The 23,547-nt window shown below is 44.2% G+C and overlaps 4 protein-coding genes across 5 annotated transcripts; all 4 read left to right on the top strand.

The window, feature by feature from the left end:
• Positions 1 to 334: 334 nt before the first annotated feature.
• Positions 335 to 8,115, top strand: abcb6a (ATP binding cassette subfamily B member 6 (LAN blood group) a). Its single transcript, XM_070855889.1, has 20 exons — positions 335 to 419; positions 830 to 1,353; positions 2,168 to 2,308; positions 2,430 to 2,619; positions 2,888 to 2,980; positions 3,110 to 3,302; positions 3,442 to 3,563; positions 3,703 to 3,812; positions 3,917 to 3,982; positions 4,486 to 4,611; positions 4,806 to 4,882; positions 5,017 to 5,080; positions 5,181 to 5,266; positions 5,362 to 5,419; positions 5,537 to 5,641; positions 6,191 to 6,365; positions 6,563 to 6,675; positions 6,877 to 6,971; positions 7,064 to 7,132; positions 7,223 to 8,115. The coding sequence occupies exons 2-20, from the start codon at positions 838 to 840 to the stop codon at positions 7,371 to 7,373; spliced, it is 2,550 nt and encodes an 849-aa protein (XP_070711990.1). The 5' UTR covers positions 335 to 419; positions 830 to 837; the 3' UTR covers positions 7,374 to 8,115.
• A 537-nt stretch (positions 8,116 to 8,652) lies between these two features.
• cnppd1 (cyclin Pas1/PHO80 domain containing 1) lies at positions 8,653 to 12,829 on the top strand. Its single transcript, XM_070855890.1, has 8 exons — positions 8,653 to 8,822; positions 9,353 to 9,455; positions 9,624 to 9,705; positions 9,798 to 9,918; positions 10,108 to 10,236; positions 10,326 to 10,387; positions 10,602 to 10,719; positions 10,816 to 12,829. Exons 1-8 carry the CDS (start codon positions 8,760 to 8,762, stop codon positions 11,461 to 11,463), a joined length of 1,326 nt encoding a protein of 441 aa, XP_070711991.1. The 5' UTR covers positions 8,653 to 8,759; the 3' UTR covers positions 11,464 to 12,829.
• A 419-nt stretch (positions 12,830 to 13,248) lies between these two features.
• prkag3a (protein kinase, AMP-activated, gamma 3a non-catalytic subunit) lies at positions 13,249 to 15,998 on the top strand. Of its 2 annotated transcripts, none has more exons than XM_070855894.1 (13): positions 13,249 to 13,366; positions 13,510 to 13,549; positions 13,734 to 13,834; positions 13,914 to 13,995; positions 14,076 to 14,134; positions 14,224 to 14,269; positions 14,372 to 14,426; positions 14,526 to 14,652; positions 14,737 to 14,902; positions 14,992 to 15,029; positions 15,180 to 15,326; positions 15,422 to 15,614; positions 15,880 to 15,998. In XM_070855894.1, exons 1-12 carry the CDS (start codon positions 13,349 to 13,351, stop codon positions 15,536 to 15,538), a joined length of 996 nt encoding a protein of 331 aa, XP_070711995.1. In that variant the 5' UTR covers positions 13,249 to 13,348; the 3' UTR covers positions 15,539 to 15,614; positions 15,880 to 15,998. The 2 variants fall into 2 exon arrangements, with proteins under 2 accessions (XP_070711995.1, XP_070711994.1); XM_070855893.1 differs by having other exon boundaries at positions 14,224 to 14,284.
• A 686-nt stretch (positions 15,999 to 16,684) lies between these two features.
• Positions 16,685 to 23,547, top strand: retreg2 (reticulophagy regulator family member 2). The gene is made up of 9 exons (XM_070855629.1): positions 16,685 to 16,996; positions 17,487 to 17,590; positions 18,269 to 18,299; positions 18,603 to 18,732; positions 18,938 to 19,022; positions 19,109 to 19,246; positions 19,658 to 19,746; positions 20,216 to 20,351; positions 20,557 to 23,547. Exons 1-9 carry the CDS (start codon positions 16,743 to 16,745, stop codon positions 21,354 to 21,356), a joined length of 1,767 nt encoding a protein of 588 aa, XP_070711730.1. The 5' UTR covers positions 16,685 to 16,742; the 3' UTR covers positions 21,357 to 23,547.

The following is a 23,547-nucleotide window of genomic DNA, read 5'->3' as shown; positions in this document are numbered from 1 at the left end:
AGTATTTCACACCAGTCAAGTCCGTGTTCATCCTGCAGGGGGCGCTGACGTCATTCAGGCCATGTAGTCAAACCCAGTTGCGTAAGAAGCGTCGATTGCCGAGTCACGGATCGATGTTGTTTAACACACACACACACACACGCACACACAAACACACCACAAGGACATCAGCGGCAGCAGCATGAGCACACACAGTCACAGGTAGAAATGACTGGCACCTCACCTTAGCATGCATCTTATACTCCACCTTTACGCCACGTTATAAACTGCTCGTGCTAAAGCTGCGTTTAGCCGACTCGGCTAGCTAATAGCTAATAGTTTGCTAGCTTCTCTGGAGGTACCTTCTGCTACTGACACTTACAAGTGGAGTGCTGCGTTCAGGTACCTGCGAAGTTGACTTCATCCTCCTGGCTAATAAGGTAATGTTAACAATAATGGTAATAACAGTGTGCTACTGTGTGTATAAAGTCTTGAAATTCATGGTAAAACTGTGGAATTTCCTTTTCTGTGTTGTCTTCTTAGTGTGGATGATGGTGGAGGGAGTATAACTACACTGCCCACATAATGTGCTTCTGTAAACCGCTCTGTCCACCCCACCTCATCCCAGTCATGTTTTACTGTCTTTGGGGGTCGTTTTTAAGCAGCAGGTGCAATAGTGAACCATGAGTCAGCAATAATAGATGTCACTGAAGTTCACAGCCTATTATTAGCAGAGCCAAGCAGCCAGCCAAGTTGCTTTGGCCAGACTCTATTTCAGTTTGGTATCGTTTTATTCTAAGGTGTTGCATTTAATCTTTGTACTGCATCCCTAATTAAATCATTTCTGTAGCTGCAGCCATGGTGTTTATGCAGAGCTACTGCGAAGCCAATTCCTCCATCTCCCACACCTGGGTGGATGAAGGTATCTCTCCATGCTTCTACTTCACGCTGGTCCCCACAGTCCTGCTCACCATCGCCTTCTTCCTCGGCACCATCCACTGCATATGCTACCAGAGGTATGGCACAGCAATGGAGCCCAAGTTTATCCCACGCTCCCGCCTCTACGGTCTCCAGCAGGCCATCTCCCTCCTTCTCCTGATCCAGTTTCTGGGTGGGATGGTGTGGCGGGCCGCCAGCGGAGGAGAGCTCCCAGGGTACGTGGTGTTGTACGGATGGTTCTCTGCGCTGGGCTGGGCCTGGGCTGTAGCCCTGCTCAGGTTGGAGAGGCGGAGGGTCCTGGTGATGGACCGGACGAGGGGCCACAGCACGGCCCTGCTGCTGTTCTGGGCTGTGGCCTTCTCAGCTGAGAATTTGGCCTTCGTTTCCTGGTACAGTCCTCACTGGTGGTGGGGCCTGGAGAACAGTAAACAACAGGTGAGGTGATATCAAACATCATCTAAGAGGCATTTTACCCTCTGCATACTGCAATCACATGCATAGCTCCACTGTTGTCCTCTGTATCAGCGTGCAGCTTGTGCCGTGCCGTTATCTCCATTCCTGTTTATTCAGCTTTAAGTTCAGTTGTTTTATTCCTCTAATCTTGATCCAAACATGCAATGAAAGCACATCCACTATAATTTCTATAATGTAGATGATATGTGGTTTAACAGTCCAATGAGCCAAAGGTTAGTTATTTGATAAAGACAGGTGTGTCGTTTGAGTCACCCTGCTCAACGCTATGCTGCCTGGCTTGTTTCAAGCTTAAACTGACCACCCGGGGGGGGGTAGGGCAAAGGGAGTGGTGGTGTGCAAAGAAAAACACGACGCCAGTGTTAGTGAGGACGAAACAGAGCGTGTTTTTGCTGAGTCATTCCCCCGTCTGACTTTCATATCTTGAAATCTACAGTTAACCAATCAAATCATGGGACAAATTCTTTGCCCCTCCCACGCTGAGTCAGTTTCAACTTTGTGCTTGTGTAATTGCAAGCATGACTTTATCTGTACTTATACTTATCTATACTGTAATATGAGTAATCCTCAAACTGTTTATTCTGTGTTTTACTCAATGTGATCCCTCATTTTAAAAGGAATCCTTGGTCATTGTATAATAAATAACACATCTGATGCAGTCATCAGTTTAGCCATTTTCTCATACACAGCTGTCTTTCACTTCTCCACTATCACATGCTGTTTAACTGCAATGTGGTATCCGTATTAATCTGCTTTGAACCGTCTATGGACCCCTCAGGTGCAGTTTGCCCTGTGGCTGATGCGCTACATCGGCACCGGGATGCTCTTCTTCATTGGTCTCAAGGCTCCGGGGTTACCACGGAGACCATACATGCTACTGATAAACGAAGATGAGCGAGACGTAGAGAACAGCGGACAGGTAGTGATGCACAAATAGCACAAGTAGCTGTTTTCCCACTGGTTTAACTCCTGGTGTATCATCTGAGACCTGCACTCTGCTCCACTGTGGGATATGTATTTAATGTGTTTCTCCATCTCAGAGCCTCCTGGGCAGAACAGAAGAGAACCAGTCTACCTGGCAGGGCTTCAGGAAGAAAGTCCGCCTGCTCATTCCCTACATGTGGCCCCGGGGCAACGTCTTCCTCCAGCTACTGGTCCTCTTCTGTTTGTCGCTGCTGGGAATCGAGAGAGCAATTAACGTCTTTGTGCCCATCTACTACAAGAATATTGGTGGGCGAAGTATCTTCTTACTTAACCCTTGTAGACTCAAATGTAGCTGCTTCTCAAGTTGAATCGCTTGTTCCTGCAACAAGCCTGAGCCACAATCTAATGGTGGTTTTATTCATTCAGTCTGTGCCACAGGTTGAAGAGCCACATAGAAACATGTACCCTGATTCCTAATTTTACACGCCTCATTTATCTTCTTGTTTATCTATCGTATCTTCAAGCCTGACCGTTTTTCTTCTTATTCACCTTTATGTGTTTGTCCCTCTCTCAGTGAATGAGCTGACTGATGGCAGCAGCTGGCCCACTCTGGCCACTACAGTGTGTATTTACGTCCTGCTCAAGTTCATGCAGGGCGGCGGTGCAGGTAGGACCAGCTCATTCATGTTCTGGATACCTAACGTAGACTGAGAAAGGCTCTCCTCTCATATCACATTTCACATGACAGTAGTGATAAAGCTCGTCCAGCTCATTCTCCATCGTCTGCTCTTCCCAGGTGCCTCTGGGTTTGTCAGCAACTTGCGCTCTTTCCTTTGGATCCGGGTGCAGCAGTACACCAACCGCGTGGTTCAAGTGCGTCTGTTTTCCCACTTGCACTCCCTCTCCCTGCGCTGGCACCTGGGCCGCAAAACAGGCGAAGTGCTGAGAAGCATCGACCGCGGCACCTCTTCCATTAACAGCCTGCTCAGGTGAGATGGCAGCGGGGGGGATTATAAATGTTGGAGTGATTCCTAACATAACATAACACATCTTCTCTGGGTCCATGTTGTTCCTGAAATTGTATTCTCCTGTTCAAGACACTCAACTCTCCCTCTGTTTTCCCAACAGCTACATAGTGTTCAGCATCTTCCCAACCATCGCTGATATCGTCATTTCTATCATCTACTTCATCACTTATTTCAACGCCTGGTTTGGCCTCATTGTCTTCGTCTGCATGGCCCTGTACCTCAGTAAGTAGCACAAGCTGAGCCACAGCTATCCAGAACTCCATTAACTTAAATCCCTAATATTAAACAAAGGGTGTTTCATTGAACATATCCCCAGATAAAGCATTCATATTTGCCTGCTCTTATTTCTTATTTCCGCCAGCTCTGACCATCATCATCACCGAGTGGAGGACCAAGTACAGACGAGACATGAATCAGCAGGACAACAATGCCAAGTCCAAGGCCGTGGACTCCTTGTTAAACTTTGAGACGGTACATCAAATATTTTGTGGTCCATCTGCCGTTTGGTTCACAAAGAAGTTTCAGGTATTTCAGTTTTCTGAAGTTCAGTTTTCAGTTTTCTGTCTGTTCAATAGGTAAAATACTACAACGCAGAGAACTATGAGGTGGGCCGCTTCGAGGATGCCATCTTAAAATATCAGGTAAGTCAGAGGTATTGAGACATCACTTATAATCATGTAAGATTGTCCAACTCTTTCATTTGCCTGCTATTAGAAAAAAAACTCACTGTGACACAAGACAAAACGAACCTGGAGGAAAACTCAGGCCTGTCTCGTCATCACTGCCTCTGTGATTGCTGAAAGAGCCGAGCCAAACGCAATACTGCTGGATGCAAATCAGCAACTTTGCCCCACAGCAGATGGCCGAACCCTCCAGGAAATCGGATTATTTATGGCAGGTTTAGTTTTGAAACAAGCACAGCAAGAAAAGTAGGACCATGACACAGTTGTTTCCAGCAAGAACACCCACATGAATCCTTCCACAGTCACCCTAGAAGATTTCATGTGCGTTGTTTTTTAAATCCAGAAGGTTATTTTGGTAGGGTTTGGGCTCTCATTAGTATGATTAGTATAATGTATCCATTAATGAAATATGTAACCAGGACATTCAGGCGTATGTCTAATAGTTCTCCTCTTGTTTTAAGGTGTCGGAGTGGAAGACCCAGGCGTCCTTGGCCTTCCTCAACCAAACACAGAACATCACCATTGGAGGAGGCCTGCTGGCCGGCTCCCTGCTCTGTGCCTACTTTGTGACCGAAGGAAGATTTCAGGTACTGATCACTTTGACGTGCCTCTCCGAAAACTCCCAAAGTGACGTTTCATGACGTTCTTTACTATAATATTCTCTACATCATGTCTGGAAATGATTTAAAATGCATTGTATGTTTTGCTGATCACAATGTGAAGAACATCAGTGCTAGTTTGAATTACTCCACTAACTGTGAGAGAAACCCTCTTTTCCTAGGTTGGAGATTTTGTTCTCTTTGGTACCTACATCATCCAACTGTACACCCCCCTCAACTGGTTTGGAACCTACTACAGGTAAGAAGAGGCTTAAAATGCATTGTGGTCGACTGTTGCATAGTAATGACTCATCCGCCTTAAAGGTTCTTACTTGTGGTTTAATAAGAAAACTGAGAGTGAATGTTAAATAGAATAATTATTTTTTGCTGTAGAATGATCCAGAGTTCCTTCATCGACATGGAAAGCATGTTCAAGCTTTTTGAAGAAGAGGAAGAGGTACCTTTTAAAATGGGCCAATATTTGGTCTGAGTTTTCAATTAAAACGCCGTATTATGATCCACTTCTGTATATTTTCATTGTTTGCGTTCTTGTGCAGGTGAAAGATGAAGTGAACGCAGGGAACTTTCTCTTCAAACTGGGCAAAGTGGAGTTCGAGAACGTTTACTTCAGCTACACAAACGGGTTGGTTTACATTTGATTTTATATCCCGGTTAAAAAAAAACTGCAAAAACTAGATAAAGAAGTTTTATTCCCTAGATTTCATTACTGTTTTACAGCAAGGAGATTCTCAGGGATGTTTCCTTCACGGTTCTTCCAGGACAGACAGTTGCACTGGTAAGTCTAAGGAACAACTTCAATTCGAAATAGATTTCCCCCTCTGCTCGTTCATACAGTTTTACTGCCTGTGTTCTGTGAGGACATGCACTTGTAATTTTCTTTTTATCTCTCCAGGTGGGGCCATCCGGTTCTGGGAAGAGCACCATCGTTCGACTCCTCTTTCGTTTCTATGATGTTCACGGAGGCTGTATACGCATCGATGGGCAGGATATATCAAAAGTAAAGAACACACGCAGGGGAATACGACATCATTCAAGTACAATTGAACATACAGCAATAAAAGCACAGCAACGGCATATTTATTGTCACAGTGTGTTTAAGCTGGAGGTCATCAAAACAACCTGATTATGATACAGTAGATTAGCTTGCAGTATATACTACCTTTATGACGTTTATGATGCTTGTAATTCAACTCAATGGAAGGTTCAACAACATGAACTATGGCCATAGAAATGATAGCAGAGTCCACAGAAATGCCTGTGTGATACATGAATTCTATTAAATAACATTTGTATGCTTTACAATATGAGCATAGTGTGATGTAGAGTTTAGCAGCAAGGGTCATTTGCATTTGAAGGCACCGTACATCATCTCAAACAGAGTCATCTAACTGCTATAAGCATTTATGAGCCCCGTGTTATGGTGCTCTTGGGATTACCAAGAGCAATGAAAGCACAAGTCACAATGACTGTAATACGGCTGCACGTAACTGTGTCTGTTTATGCACTCCGGGCCACTAATTACTACGTCTTCATCGTCTTTGCTCAGGTGAAGCAGACATCTCTGCGAGCCCATATTGGCGTCGTTCCCCAGGACACCGTGCTTTTCAACGACACCATCCGGGACAACGTCCGCTACGGCCGCATCACTGCCAGCGATCAGGAGGTGGAGGAGGCTGCCATAGCTGCTGACATCCATGATAAAATCATGACCTTCCCTGAAGGTAATTTATAGATTAACCCTCCTGCGCTGTTCTGAGGTCAGAGAGTTTTTTTGTTCTGTCATTCAACAAATGCATCAAGTGTATATACAGCTTATGGTGGATGTCCACAGTAATCTGCTACTCCCCCTGAGGTCTCTCTTGTTTTTTCTTTGGGAGAGTTTTTACCACCTATCCCTTCTCTGATTCTTCTCTGACAGGTTATGATACGCAGGTGGGTGAAAGAGGTCTGAAGCTGAGTGGAGGAGAGAAGCAAAGGGTCGCTATCGCCAGGACTATCCTCAAAGCACCACAGATCATCCTGCTGGATGAGGTAAGATTACACAAAGGAGAAGTCGAATGATACAGCTGAAGCCTTGGTAAACCACATTTTCGCTCTATTTGCATATTGCTTTATGAATCATTTGCTGCTTAGCTTTTCCTTAACCTAATGAGCTTCCATACCAAATCATTTTACTTTGGATGGCCAAACTTATTAGCGTTATTTCCAGTTTTAACAAACAACTCTCTGCAGGCCACGTCTGCACTGGACACGCAGACAGAGCGCAACATCCAGGCCTCACTGGCCAAAATCTGCACCAATCGCACAACAGTTGTTGTGGCTCACAGGTAAGAGATGCAGGTCATAGTTTTCCCTTTGTTTCAGGAAAGTGATGTGTTTATCTGATGAGCGGTGTGAATCTCTTTTTGTCATATAAAAGGTTGTCTACCATAATCGGAGCAGACCAGATCCTGGTCATCCGTGATGGCCAGATTGCTGAGCGAGGGCGGTAAGTGTGCTCTTAATGTCGTACTGATGACCACTCAGTACATGCCTTCTTTCATTGCACTCCAAGTGACTCACTTTCTCTCCACCCAAGGCACGAGGAACTGCTGCTCAAAGGAGGCTTGTATGCTGACATGTGGTTGAAGCAGCAGCAGGGGCAGGACTCAGATTCCTCGTTGGAGACGGAAGACAAAGATCGCAAGTCCGAGAAACTGCAGCCACCGTCAACCTCATCAGGCCAATGAATGTATTATTTTTTTTGTTTCGTCTCAGTTTTCAAAGAGATTTCTACGTCAATGCAATGGATTTTAACATGAAAGAACACTCGGCGAACATGTTATTTATTTTAATTTTCAAACTGAATGTGCGACGGCAAGCCATGGAGAAAAGGGAGGGTGCTGACAAAACTGAGGAGGCATCAACACTCTAGTAGTGTGCAAATGTGTCAAAAGATATTTGTTTTTATACCCCCTAGGTTTTTATGAAGGGACACATGCAATAAGGTTAAATTGTTACCACATCATAAAAAAAACAGATGCAGGCACTCTTTTAATTTCACACAATAGGAATGCATAGTTACAGTGCAGGTTGTCTCATGTATTCATCCCTGAGAGTTTAAATTTGTCTTTTTGAATGTTGTTTGTCTGCATTTTGTTTCCCCAGTGGAACCTTTAGATAATCTGTGACCTGGCACAAGTTATTTAAAGACACCAAAGGGAGAGTTGCAAGAAATCAGGGGATGAAATTGAGGGGTTAATGATTTTGTTGCCCACTGGATAATATCATATGGATGAATTGGTATACAAAGCTGTCAAGAATTTTTTTTTTGTTGTAGTCTATTTCTGAGCTCTGCTATCATTTCTGCTGCTATTTAAAGTGACACTTTTTAAAAATGTGTAAGCCTCTGTATACGTTTTATCACTAAGGTTAAGCAGGTTGTGTCGCTTGATTATTGTGTATTATTCAGATTAATGAACACATGAAAACCTAATGTGTTTTTTTTTTATGTTTTAGAGAGGCTGATTTATATACAACATTGTACAATCCCTGTCTGCCTGTTAAAGACAATAAACCTTTTTGACTTATTGTGTGATTCTCTGCATTAGCAAGTCAAAATATCTGCCATGCATGTATCATCAGAATCAATAGCTCGAAATAACCACCAGTAATATTCTCATGTAATGTAAAGAGTATATATCAGTCATGTACACAATTCCTAATGTCTAATATCTACCTCAAGAAAGGTACTGATTATAGTTATTATAAGTATTACATTTCATAGCTTTAAATGGGAAAATAAATCATGTCATGATTAACAGTCTGTTAATTATCCATTATGCATTATACAATAATTATTATACCATAAATAACAATAATGCTGTTATAAACAAAGGTTATAGTAGGGACTTTACATCAGTTATGTAACGGCTCCACAGCGCGGCCCCTGTCCGTCAGTCCGTCCGTCCGTCTGTCTGTCTGTGAGACAGGAGGCGTCTCTGTCGTCACAGGTCGTCCCCGGTCTGGGCGTGTTGCTAGCCGAGCTAGCTGAGCACCACTCGGCAGACAGAGTCCAGGCCAGGCGCTCGTCTTTTTTCAACTTTAGGCAAACTAATGTTTAATCTATAGCAGATATGGATTTCGATGCTTTATTTAACGAAAGAACATTTCAGTTTTCGGACTTTCAGGAGTTCACGGTATGTTGTTGAGTTAATGCCACTCTAGGTCAACAACGCTCGGCGCGTTAGCTAAGTTCGTTAGCCTTAGCTGACGTTCACGTCAGCTGGTTAAGTTAACGGTGGGAACCTGCTGACAAAGGACATTACCTAGTGACCACTTAACCTGCTGAAGTTATCTGAATTAATGTTCCCAACTCAGCCTTCACAGTTTGTCCTTTAAATTTTTAAGTTGCAATTACCGCTAGTTTTACCTAGCTAGGTTAGCTAACGCTACTCTTACTTGACACTCAACTAACCATATCCGGGCCTGGCGCTAGCTTAGCTAATGTTAATGTTATGGTAAATTGGTAACAGTTGCTGTAATGTTGGCTTAATCAGTCAATCAACGACAAACTCACGTTATGTCAATAGAAACGTTTATAAAGCTTATTAAAATTAGTGCTTAGCATAATACTTGCAGGTTGTTGCTTGTCAACCAAGCAAAACAAGTTAATCCACTTCCTCAAAACTACAGTTAGCATTGACGGCTAATGTTGTTGTTTCTGCAGTTTCTACCTGCACACCAGAGGCTGACTGAACGAGTGAGAAAACGACTGTATTATGGCCTGGACAAAGACGTTTCTCTTGATGCCCTCTCCTGCCCTGTTACAGGTGAGTTTTATAACAGAGTTAAATAGTACAAAAGCAAAGATCCTCTGCAGGGCTCTGTCATAAGAGTCACTATTAACTTGCATGTTAATTGCTCAAAATTAAGTTTTAAACCTTAATAACTAGATGCTTTCACATGAGCTCACTTTTGTCTTGTGTCTGCTCTTCCAGATATTGCTGTTGAGATCTTCCAGAAGTCTGCCCCAAGCCCAATACGCAAACTCCAGAAGAAGTATGCTGCTCATGTTTCCAGGTTTGTTACACATGTATTCACACGTTACACATTCTTAAAGGAACTAAACCGCTGTCTGTCATACGTTTAACACTCATCTATGTTTGCTGCAGGGAGGCTTGCATCTCTCCGTGTGCCATGATGCTAGCTCTAGTCTACATAGAAAGGCTCCGACATAGAAACCCTGAATACCTACAAAAGATCTCCTCCTCTGACCTCTTCCTGATCTCCATGGTATGTGTGCAGCATTCAAAGGTCATTCTAAATGTGTCACAGTGTTATTCCTCACATGTTGACTGCTCAGACACTAGTTTGATACTTGTGTTCCTGAGCTGTTGGGCTGTATACTTCTGTTTCCTGCAGGTAACAAAGTGAGCATAATGAAATTGCATTCATAAACACACGTCTTTCACTTTGAATCAGATGGTTGCCAGCAAGTACCTGTATGATGAAGGAGAGGAAGAAGAAGTTTTCAATGATGAGTGGGGAGCAGCTGGGAAGCTGGACGTCAAAACTGTCAATAACCTGGAGATGAACTTCTTGAATGCCATTGTAAGTGTGCATGATTTCGCATGAGATGTGTGCTCACATGTATGTCTGGTGCAAGTTCAATATCCCAACCATTGTGTCATGTATTCTAGGAGTGGGGTCTCTTCACGGAGCCAAATGACTTATTTGATATACTAAGTCAACTGGAAACCAGGTTGGTGATCTGTAATGACTAATAATCCCTAAAAACACATCTTAGATTGAATCTTAAGTCTTTTCAAGAGTCAAACAAGCCTACTTACATTCACTATGACACAGAAAAACATGAAAAGCAGGGTGAAAAGTGTTGTTTTTTTTCATCAGCACTATAGTTGCATAACCAGTTTGTTTGAAAAGAGTATTTCTGACTCTGGGCTCTGTATCCCCAGCATCGCTGAGCGGCAGGGGATGAAGCGTGGCTGGTTCACCTACACTGACCTCTGTGTGCTACTGGAGCAATCAGCATGGAGTCAAGCCCTCACATCCATCTATCAGCACTTTACCAAGGTGAGAGGGTGGTTTTGAGCTGGATGGTGCGGTTGAGGTGTATTCAGTCTCCATCTATCATTTAAGACCACAGAAACATTGTAACATTTTTTCCAGGTATCCTGTATGCTTGGCCTCGTCTATCTGACCAGTGTGGCTGGCCTCATTGCCACCAGCGCTGTGCTTCACCAGCTCAGTCTCACCAGAAGCGGCCAGTCCCCACTTTCACCTCCAGCTGAGATTAGCCCAGCCCACCCTCAGACCTCCAACCTAAATACTGAAGCTCCATCTGCAGCCCAGCACTTCCCCTGTTGTGTTCTGGCCAACGAGAGTCTGAACCATCAGACCGGCGCACTTGGAATCGACCAGCAGCAAACACAAAGTCCCCCGTCGGCTTCCTCGCAGACATCAATCTTGTGTCTCTGGGGCTCCCTCCTCGCCTCAATGGGTCACATACATCCTGAAACAGATTCTGAGATGGAAGCCCCCCAGACCTGGTCTCCTGCCTCCTTCTTCTGTCCCGGCTGTCTTGCGACCTTCCCTCCTCTTCAGTGCGGGCTAAGGAACACCTCAACACTCTTCAGTCATGGGCCCCTTGATAACCATAAGCATCACGCACCACGGCTGCCCTCCAGCCTCCTCAGAGGGGTGGAACCAAGTCTGAACTCTCGCCTGGGGGTGTTCCCCCCTGTACAGCTGGGACCCTGCCATCCAAAGTCTATGTTACCTGTCGACAACGCCCAAGCTCTGCTCATGCCCGGTTAGAGACAAACTCCACCGCTGTCAGCCTGTAGTCCCTCACTCTGGAAGTTAAACCAGCATTTTTTTCATGATTCATTAAATACTTCACGTCATGTCTCTGTTTACTTCCCAGATCTAGAATACAGGTGCAGAGGTGAGAGTAAAGCACTTAGACATGATGAGTTTGATAACGCTGCACAGGGTCGAAATTCACTCATAGCTGCAGAACATTTGCCATAAGTAAAATGCCATAGTGTTCAGTTAATGCTCTGCAACTTGTTCTTACTTCACAGAAAACCACAAGTTATTTAAAGGTAATTTGCTATGTTTTTGTTTTTTTTCTTGGCTGCAACCAAACTGTTTTGCTATTCACATGTATCATTGTTTGGAAGTTCTGGCCTGTCAGGTGGAGATGCAGGGCCCTCGTGGTGAATGTGTTTTTAGTTCTTATAGCACAGCTGTCATATTAAAGCTGCTTGGTAGGTTGATGAAAGCGTGTGGAGGTTTCAGCACATCTGGAAGTTGAGTTTCATAGTAAGTTTTTGTTTTTAATGATGGGGCTTTGAGAAGAAGGGACTAAACCAGTTTACTTTGTCGACTAAATTTGGACTCATCCACATTTGCTTGGTGTCACCATATACTTTTCATTTATGCATAAAGAGGTTTACATCATACATATGCAGCAAGCACTGATTTTGTACACCATCTTTTTCAGCAAAGTTTTTGTTGCTGTTCATAAAACAACTCGTCTCCTGGCCTTGTAAACTTCCCCCTGTTTATTCAGTAGAAGGCATCGAAGAACCTGAACAGCTTGAACGCAGACTCCATCTCCATACCTCAGTGTAGCTGCTAAAGTGCTGCTTCAGGCGAGGCTGGAGGAAGTTTTTGGACGATTTTATTACCGGACTTCATGTGGCAGCATAAAGTCACATAGGTTTAAAGCCACTTTTCTGTAACAGGGCAATGTCGAGCCAATTTTAAGAGATTAATCCCAGTTTACGGTTCTCCATGGGGAAGAAGGTCTGCATAAAAAGGGCGATTTCTGATTGGTGTTTTTGAAGTGAATATTTTGAAGATAACATGCTAAAGGCTAACAGCAGTGCTTTTGTTGGCATGGTCTGGAATTTGCACATCTGGCTCCTTTTTCCCTGCAACAGGACACATCGCTCCGATTATCGCCGCACAGTCAAGTATCATTTAAACACCAGAGGAAAACATTGTCCCCTGGATGTGTACTTTGTTATCGAACCTTTGACAAATCGCTCTGAGCATCTGAATTTGATACACTTTGAAGCACAGAGTCCTTTAATTTTGTACATGATGTAAAATGCAAATATTGTACAAATCTGTAGAAAAACCAAGAACTAATAAAGAATGCATTTCTTTGTGACATGTCGACTATCATCTTTATCAACACTAGTGTGACGCCTGGAAGGATCAACTGAAGCACACTTATCAGCCTTCAGTTTCCTTCTCTCTTGCAAAGACCTTCACTGTGTGGCCTTGACATTTACTCTGCGTAGCTCTGACATAGCAGGTGTTATTGTACTTTCCATTTGGCTCTTGATAAATCATGTCAAGTCAAACCTTGAAGCTCCCCCTCGTGTGCCAGTGTTGGAACAGACATCTGGAAAAGCTCATGAATTCCTTCAAGCAACAGCCATGAAGGATGAAGGCGAGGTGATGTTGAGTGTGTTTTACACAGACTGGGAGTAGATGTCTGCTAGTGTCCCTCCCCCTGAGCCTGTGCCAGCTTCTCTTACCCCTCCACCCGTCCGGCCTCACACATACCACTTCAGCGCTCCTAATATAGATCCAACTGCTTTGTAGGAATGGGTAACAAACTGAGTTGAGTCGCCAGTTTGAGTTTGTTGCTTTAAAACAGCTTTTTCATGGACACAACAGAATTATGGAGCCTCCCACACAGGTAAAATATTACTTTGGAATGTATACAAGTCATGTTTGTGGAGTTTTAACTATCATTGGAGGTAAGGAAACAAGTAGCCTGGTGGATGTCAAACTATTCTGACAATGTCATGCGGAGAATGTGTTCTGCTTGCTGTGTTTTAGGTGTTATTCCCAAAAAAGAAGCAGGAAATGCAGAAAGAAGGTAAGATAATCGGCTCACGTGTGCACACACATGGAGGGTTGTTTGCCCAGCTCTGCCGTTAAATGCTTATTTGTGACCATGCACACGCACGACTCTCATGCCAAACCCGTGTCTCTGCCAGGTCTCTGGTCAAGCCGTGTGATCGGCTGTTATAATGTGTGGTGTAATGTGTGACTCCTCACAGAGGCTGACGCCACGGTCTACATGAATTTCATGAAAAGCCACCGCTGCTACGATGCCATTCCAACCAGCTGTAAACTGGTCATATTTGATACCACACTGCAAGTAAGGCTTTTCAGTGCTGAAATACAAAGAATTATCAATATTTTTTTGCCTCTAAATCCTGAATTTATGACTCCCGAAGGTGAAAAAGGCCTTTTTTGCACTGGTGGCAAATGGCTTGAGGGCTGCGCCTTTATGGGACAGCAAGCTGCAGAGATTTGTGGGTAAGAGGAGAGATCCATTCATAGCTATAGTGAAGTGTTGGTGAATGTGAATTATAATAATGGGAGTGTTTCTCTCATAGGCATGCTGACCATCACAGATTTCATCAACATCCTCCATTGCTATTACAAGTCCCCTTTGGTGAGTATGAACACAGATTAGCTCATTTGTGGGGAGTTAGTTTAACCATAGATTACAGATTAACTCCTGCCTTATATTTCCATCTAAAGGTTCAAATGTATGAGCTTGAGAGCCACAAGATTCAGACATGGAGAGGTGACTCATTTCAAAGTAAATAACCAACACGGATCTATTTTATGTCTGCGTACACATCTCTGTGAATGTCCATTAGAGCTCTCTCTCTCTTCCTTCATCTAGATGTCTACTTACAGTGTTCCAATCACTTCCTCATTAGTATTTCCCCAGAGGCCAGGTGAGGGCACACAACACCCTCACATGTGATACTGTTGAATTTATATTCTGGTCGCTATCAGTAAATTCCTCAGTTTTCTCTTCTGTTCTTTCCCCTCAGCCTCTTTGATGCCATCTATTACTTACTTAAATATAAGATCCACAGGCTGCCAGTGATCGATCCAGAGTCTGGGAACGTCTTACACATTCTGACCCACAAAAGAATCCTCAAGTTCCTCCACATATTTGTGAGCGAGCTTTTAAGGCCTTAATCTAACCTGATGTTTCTGCTCGTCATTAACTCTTCTGCTTTGGCGTTTGGATGTTTTCAGGGCAAAAAAGTTCCCAAGCCTGCGTTCATTGGAAGGCCGATCCAGGAGCTTAGGATCGGAACGTTCAGGAACATCGCCACCGTGCAGCAAACAGCGACGCTTTACGACGCCCTCTCCATTTTTGTGGAAAGGCGGGTGTCTGCGCTACCTGTGGTGGACGAACAAGGTATAAGATTACTCTCAGAGTTTAAGGCACCCTATCATGAGAGGTCCAACTCAACTGATGTGACAGCATCCAACAATTTCTCTCCTCAGGCAAAGTGGTGTCACTCTACTCAAGATTTGATGTGATTGTAAGTACTGTAGACACACATGGGCTCGCTCAAGAAATCTAATGTCTTACACAGTGTTTTTCCATTTGTTCATTATGGCACATTATGGTTGTATATCATAGTGTTGTTTGCTGACACCTCCTCACACATGGTGCGTTCGCTATATTGCAGAATCTAGCAGCCCAGAAGATTTACAACAATCTGGACATGACTATGGAGGAGGCTGTTCGCAGGCGCGTGTGTTTGGTTGAGGGAGTAATCAAGTGCTACCCCTATGAAACCTTGGAAACCATCATAGACCGTATAGTCGGAGCTGAGGTACATATTTGCATCTTCGGCAATCAAATCATAAGATCAGAGCGATGCATGGCGTTATTTCCATTATTTCCATGTCACTTTGCTGCCCACCCCAGGTCCATCGGCTGGTCCTGGTGGACAGGACTGACGTGGTGAAGGGCATCATCTCTCTGTCGGACCTGCTGCAGGCCATGGTCTTAACCCCTGCAGGTATTGACGCCCTTTTGTCCTAGCACCAGGGGACAGATGGCCCCCTTCCCTCCTTTACCACCTGTGTAGACATGAGTCCTGGCCGGGTGACCCAGCCAGGTAGGCTCTGGAGCCTTTTTCCCTCCCCATCCCACCAACAGCAACCTCACCCCCACGCTGTTGTTTGGTAACCGGCACCCAGCCCTCATGACCCCACCTGCCATCCTTTAAATGTGTTTCTGCTTTCTCATTGGCTTCACTGTTATGTTGCAGATGACCAAACATGCATGCGCTCTCACTCACGCACCCCCGGGCTGCTTGACTGATGCTTGGCAGGCGAGGATCATCAATATGTTTTGAGGATACTTGTGTACTTGTCTTCCAGAGATCAACCTGTGACCTGAAATGACAGACCGCGAGATGCTGCTGTTTACATGGAGATGTCTTCAACAATCTGTGCGCTGTGTTCAAGTGAAAATGTCCACATTGGCCGCATTTGATCAAATTGACCAATATACTGTATATTTCTGTATTAAACGTTTGTATCGAAGCTTTCTGATGTGTTCACTGGAGCTGGATTATGTGGATTATGACTTAAGTGTGCTTATATAGAAGGGTTTACAAAATAAGAGTACAAATAAAACATATAAGCAATGGTCCAATCATAGTATACATAATAATTAGTAAATAGTGTATGATGGTATAATGGTGCATGATGTGGTTTACCTCTGTAGTAGTGTCCCCAACCACACGGTGGCACCCTTGGGCTCAGTGCCTCAACCCCATTCCCCCTTCAGTAAACAAGGAAACACGTGACTACTTTTTTTCTCGCCCGTGACGGGCCTTGTGATCCGTCCGCCCATCTGTGTCACTGGTCCGACAAGTTACCAGAAATGAGGAAGGACAAGGCCGGAAATCGATATTGCCTTCAACGTGAAATAAGCTTAAAATCTCTCATCATGTTTTTAATGAATTATTAATCATCATACTAAATATGAAGCTATCTGTGAAAAAATATAGATTTTACGTTAGATTCATGGTTAATCTCATTTTTCATAACGTGTGTTTTTAATCAACAAATAAAACTTCTCTGGTGGTAATTTTCGCGCACTTGTTGCTGGAAGGCGATCCGTTTTATTTTGAAAGTCTCCAGCGGAAGCTTTATTTTTTTTTAAGTCCGTCACGCTTGACGCTGATCTTTCCATATACCCCGTGATAGCCAAAACAACATAACAAAGTGGGGGAAACATGGCGAGCGGAGAGGAGGCCAGAAGACGCCCCTCAGTTACCTCCTCTTCGGTCGGCCTGGAGTCTCTGTTCCCCGCCGGGACATCGGAGCAGGTCTGCGGGGAGGTAAACCCGGAGCTCGTCCGCCTGCGGGAGCGTCTTCAGGGTTGGCTATCGCAGTATGAGCCCCTGCTGCTGTGGGTGCAGAGGCTGCTGGTCTGGGAGAGGCCGTTGTACAGCATCTCTGTCGCCCTAACACTCAACACTTTATTCTGGTAACCGTCGAAACCGTGTTTTTAATCACGTTTTCCGCCTTTAGAACAACTCCACGCGCCACTAGCTCGCTGGCTAACGGCAGCGAATGTCAAGATAAGTTACTAGCTAGTTAATCCCACGTCTTTAGCCTAATGCTAACGTAGCTTGCACGCCAGTTTAAACTTCATTCCCAGCGCCGCAAAATGGCGTCAAGCATTAAAAATTACCAGGAGAAACATTATTGCGCTGATAAAACAAACGACTGGAGTTATTTGGAGTTGTTACACCTGTTAGCTTGTGGTCAGTTTAATCCTAGCAAACACTCTTGTCATGCTGAGTGGCCCAGGCCTTGTTAACCAGCTGTCAGTGACAACCAGCCAACAGAGGAGCTGCAACTTGTGTTGTGTTTCTTAAGTCTGATTTCGATTTGTGTGTGTGTTTACTGCACTTCTCTGTCTAAGTGTGGGATATAAGCTAATTGGTGGGCTGTTTATCTGTGTGTCTCCACAGGCTGCTGTCATCCACCTCCCTGCGGCCTCTGTTCATGTTGAGTGTGTCCCTGCTGGGACTCATGCTGCTGGAGAGATGGAAGCCCAAGTTGCCCATCATTACTAGTAAGCGCGGGCTTTAATGTAATTTGATTCTGGTCCTCAGGCTTTGTCACTCATTGCCCACGCAAATGTTCACAGTTGAGCCAATTAAAATCTATATTTGTGGAACACAGTGCCTTCAGTGGATGGAGAAGCCTGCTACGACTGTCTGGGTTTGCACTGTGTGTGTTCATCTGTTTAGGATGCATTTGCAGCACCGTCCTAGTTGGGGTTTTATCTCCAGTAGAGACATCAAACTGAATCCTGATACTATTAAAACCCGAAGCTGCTGACAGATGTTGAATATTCAGCATAAGGAGTTCAGCTTCATTCTAATTATGGGAGATTTTTTTGTGAGATTTTACACGTCTTATTTTCCCTGCTGTGTTTTTGCTTTGTCAAGGTAGGAAATCCTCAAGCTAGCACTCCTTTGCACACCACATATTAAGCAAGTTAAGGTTTTCCCATACATAACTGGTGTGGATAATGATGATGTATTGTATCTTTTAAATCAAATGTGGGGAAAATACACTTTTTTTTTATGTTCCATTCTCACAAGTCCTAAAAACAAAATTTGTAATAGAGCCTTTTCACCCATTGTGTCTCTCTGGTAGTCCTGAAAAACTTGTCATATGATTTGTTTACTAAAACACATTTTTTGTTCGTGATCTGCTGGTAATTGTGTGTTTTCTCCGACTGCAGTTCAACACGCAGAGGCTCACCCTGTACAAAGGTGTGTAGTGTGCACTTGATTAACTTGTAATGCAGTTTTACTTATGACACAACTCTTGTGACTTCAAGTAATTCAAATAAGAACATCTTAAACAGCAGCGTGGATTCTGGCATTATGTTTATGACATTTTCCTCATGTCGCACCATATCAGCAGAACTAATTCTAAGCTACCGGTCTGTGTTCATCTGCGTGTGCCTGCCTCAGCCTGAAGCAGTTTAAGTACAGATTTTTGTTCTTTCCAAATGTTGATTTTGTCACTCTCCTCCTGTGTTTGTTTGTGTGTGTGTTGTTGTTTGCATACAGTGAATCAATGAGCGCGGAGCAGCGTCTGCTCAGTATCCCTGAGCTCAGCCACCACCTGGCGGAGAGCTACCTGACCTGCTGCCTGTACCTGCAGGAGATGCTGCAGTACAAACGACAGAACCATGGCAAGGTGAGGCCCACTGAAAGATATGGAGGGGAATGAACACTGTCACATATTTCAAACAACCTTCCTGCTTGCTGTAATTGTTGGGTTTATACTAAAAGCCTGAAAATCTTTATTTACGTTCAGGCTATGGAGTGTCTTCATTTTTAATCAGCCTTGTGCTGCTTGAAGGTGTAGCAGCCTAATCTCTCTTACTCGCTCTGTTTCCCAGTTCTGTGTGATGATGTGCAGTGGCTGTTTTGTGCTTGCCGTGGTCGGACATTATGTACCAGGAATCATGATCTCCTATATTATAGGTAAGTTACATCTTGCTTAATAGACATGAGACACAGTTATGGATACAGTATAAAGTTTTCACAGCTGTCTCTATGCTCCTGTGCAGTGCTCAGCGTGCTGTTGTGGCCGCTGGTGGTGTACCACGAACTGATCCAGAGGATGTACACAGGACTGGAGCCAATCCTGATGAAACTTGACTACAGCATGAAGGGAGACACCGAGCACCGCAAGCACGACAAGAGGAGTGAGTGCTGCTGTGACTCCTTCAGGCTATTAATATAGGCCTGGGTCGTGTGCATTACGCTGCATTTTAATCCTGCAGCAATTAAGACACGTGCTTGTGTTTATAATATTAATACAGGAGTTAAGAATGAGAAGAGGAAGTGATACACAAGGAGACTGAGTTTTGCATTGTTGTGGATGATCACCTTTCTTTTCCCTCTTTCCAATACCCTCAGACACACACTAGCCATTTGAATACCACCTGTTACATAATTATGTTTGTGTATAATAGTGGACAAAGTGCCTTCAGTTCTCCTTCAGTTGAATCGGTCACTCATGGTTAGTTGTCGCTATTGTGTCATCATATAAAGTTCACATGGATTTCCTTCTCCAGGATGGCATTTTAAAAGTGTGTGTGTGCGCATTTCAACAGAGGTGAAGAAGGAGGTGGAGGATGGGGACGAGCCAAGAGCTGAAACGGAGAGTGAGAGCGAGGAGGAGCTGTCGTGTTTCGCCCCGACGGTATGGACACAGCTGCAAAGTCAGCCCACGTCACACTACCACATACAGTAGACCTTTTATGAGGGTGCAGCATAACATAATAAGAGCAACAGTGGGAGCAGCAGCACTGTGTGGAGAGCAGGGTGTGTGCTGTGCCAAAATATGTTAGCTTTTTTAGAACTGGATAAGGAGTGGAGCTCTGCAGTGTGGTGTAGTAAACGGCTTCAAGCAATATAATTCAAGTACTACCACATTACGTTAGAGCAGCTGCACAATAGTTCCATTCAGTAACTGACAATTGGGATGTTATGTTCGGTATTCAGTAAATGCTGTGTACATGGGATGCACTAAAACCTGCAGAGCAAAGTGCAAACGTAGGAATTTAAAGGTAAATTATAGTAATTTACTGGTTTAAGAGCAACAGCTATGAAAAAGACGATGATGCAGTTGTGTTTTAGCAGTGCCATGACGCTGTGGTTTCATTGGTCAGGTGGATGTGAAGACCACAGCTCTGGCGATGGCCATCACAGACTCGGAGTTGTCAGATGAGGAGGCATCCATCTTGGAGAGCGGAGGGTTTTCAGTGTCCAGAGCCACCACCCCTCAACTCACGGACGTCTCTGAAGGTAAATGACTCGTATCAATGTCACACAACAATGTCCACCAGTACAGAAGTTGTGGTTTAGCTTGGGAGGAAGGTCAAATGTTTGGGCCAGTAGGAACTCACAATATTGTGTTCTTATTTGTAGTCAGACACTTTAGTAAATTACGTTTGGCATAGATGCTTCAGTAGGTTGCGTGAGATTCTTTGCTGTCTCATGTCTGCCACAGACCTCGACCAGCAGAGTTTACACAGTGACCCAGAGGAATCCTACCTGCGGGATCTCCCCGAGTTCCCTTCAGTTGAGGAGTTCCCATCCATTGAGCACAACCTGCTCCACTTCCCTCTGCGAGGCCCCGGCCAGGCCAACGGAGCCCAGGCTGGTGCTCAGTCTGAGGGGGAGCCGTTGAGCCCCGCCAGCCTCCTTATCCAGCACCTAGCGTCTCCCCTCCACTTTGTGAACACACACTTCAACGGACATGGACGACCACCTGGGGGCGAGGAGGGCATGCTGCCTGTGCCTGACACAGGGGAGGAAGCGGGGAGGCAGGGGGGAGAGGAGAAGGAGGCTACGGTAGGCCAGGGTGCACAGCGGTCCTTGGAGGCCCTGAGTGAGGAGATAGTGAGCACAGCCATCTCCACTGTGGTGCAGAACACTCTGTCAGCCCTGCTGCGCTCCAGTGAGGCCAGCGAGGATCCCTCCCTGGCTGAGTTCCTTCCCACTGAAACCCTGCCAGGCGCTCTGGAGACCTCCACCACATCCACCACTGCTAACACTACAGTCGCTACAATAGGGGCGCTGGGGGCCGACGAGGACCCGGACGAGGCGATCACGACGGAAAGCGGCGCCGGCGAGGAGATGCCTGACGACACACTAGTTCCGACCGAGGAAGAGGACTTTGAGCTTCTGGACCAAAGTGAACTGGAGCAGGTGGACGAGGGGCTGGACCTCAGCTCTGACAGACAGGTGGTGGGCGGAGCCTCGGGAGCTCCAGAGACGCCATCCCCTCAGCATCAACCACAGTCATAGCTTCCCTGTTGCCTCCCCCTGCCCCCACCTCCAACTGTTTAGTTTTTATTTGTACGTTAGAAATACATTATATGCATACATACTGCTATATTCAAAACATTTAGCGAAGAGTTTGGCATTTAATGCTGTTGGTTGGTGATTGTGTGGCAGATGTTTGCGATTACTCGGTGCGCTCTGCTTTCATAGCCTCTCTCTAACATCACACGGGTCTGTTCAGCTTCGGTACCTGAGTTGTTTCTGCTCCAGGACCATCACATTGTCGGGATCATCAGCATTCATAGCGGCACCGCTTTGATCTGCACGCTTAAATACACAAACTAGATCAGGAGTCATCAATAATGCATTGACAGTAGAGGTTTTTTTGTGTTGTTGCACTGCCTGCTCGCCTGATAGTATCACGTTCAGCGAGAGCACGTTCAGGCCAGAACCGGCTCGGGTTAACAGTTCTGGAGACGTCATTATTGTCTGGGTTTGCAAGGCATTTTATATCCGATTAGTCTACTGTCCCAATAATGATGCCTTTATTTTCTACCTTGGCTAAGAGCTCAACCTTGTTCTCGATCAGAAGCAGATGATTATCTAGATTGGTGTTTTGAAGAGTTGAAATGTTGGATTATATAACTATTAATATATGCTATAAATTATTTAATTTAACAGTCACTAGATGAAACTTTATTGTTGAGCTGGGGGGGGAGTTAAAAGTAAATGTAATCCCTTCAGTTGCCCAAAATGATTGTATGATGATTGTTTTAACGACGGCACTGTGGACGTCCAGCTTTGAAATGTTGTTACGTATTCCCAGAGTTACATTAGTAAAACCGTAGTATTCTCCTTTATCCATATCTCCAAGGTTACCGGTCTGACAGCAGCAGTCATCAGTGGTCTTTCACTTGTTGCCTGGAAATGGAAACTTAATCTTTGACATTGTTGGATGTTGACAAGTAGTAGATCTTATCCCATACACATAAGTGACTTTGATGTGGCAAGATAAACGAAACGTTCCTGAATTTCCTCTCCGTGTTTGATGCCTCATTTTTATTCATATTTGTAGGGTTTAATTTCACGCATTCATATGCAATTGGCCCATATGTATGCTACTGAATTTGTTCTAGATCTACAACTTTGTTGAACAACGCAGGCTTCTTGTGAGAAAGGCCCGTCCATACCCAACTATTTGTACGTGTTAAGTCATCACTGGGAAATGTATATTTACCAAATAACCTCCTTTGTGCCACGACAAATCCATGCATGCCATGCATCACGCATGTATTTACCATGATCGATATCTGAGGTCAGATTTCAAAAGAGTGTTACTTTTACTGGAGCAGATTGTGTTTCTGTTTTTGGACAGACATAATAGTTGAAATACACATTATGTATTTGGCCGTTGGAAGGGATCTGTGGAAATGTATCGACATGACAAAAAGAAATCTAGCACTATGCTCGACTGTACAAAGAGGCCGGTTTTGCTTTTGTGAACCACTCAGCATCCAAATCTCAGGGGTGGGTTGTACAAATTGAATATAGCATTGCAGAATATGTGTCCATTTCCCGACTTGTAGTAGTGCATTGTATTTGTACTAACCTTTCCTTTTTCCAGTCAATGCCTCCTTGTGTATAGTGTAGAAATGCTAAAAAAAAAAAAGGTGTATATCTGCATGTAAAAACAGCACTCTGTTCAAGTTCTCCTTGTCGACTGACAACGTACTGCACAATTTGTGAGAAAAAAAAAAAATCTATTTGAATGTTTCAGGTTAAAAGAGCCCATTAAATTCAGTTTAATGTTTAATTACAGAAGAGGGGAATGACAGTTTTGACGTTTCCTCATTTTTAAAAGACTACCCAGCTGTAAACGGACATGGGTGGCAACTGATAACATCAGATGTAGAGGAGGATATTAACAGACTAGTTTGTGTATGGTAGTGGTGTGTTATATGCTTAAAATATTGCTTCTTGAAATATAAAAAAAAGCACTTACTGAACTGTACAATTTTAAAAAAAAGGAATATATTTTCTAATTTCTCCTTTTTCCATAAAGTACTCAGTTTGATCTTTTACATCTAAAAATATAATGGTGACGGAGGAGTTTCACAAAGCGGAAAAAGATTTTACTGTCATTAAACTGGTAAAAAAGTGATACAACTGCAACAACACATGTGAAAGTAAGAGAATAAAAGAACAAACTGAAACA

This window comes from Pempheris klunzingeri, chromosome 24 (assembly GCF_042242105.1).
Source record: "Pempheris klunzingeri isolate RE-2024b chromosome 24, fPemKlu1.hap1, whole genome shotgun sequence".
NCBI lineage: Eukaryota > Metazoa > Chordata > Actinopteri > Acropomatiformes > Pempheridae > Pempheris > Pempheris klunzingeri.
This window is presented reverse-complemented; position numbering and strand designations above follow the sequence as displayed.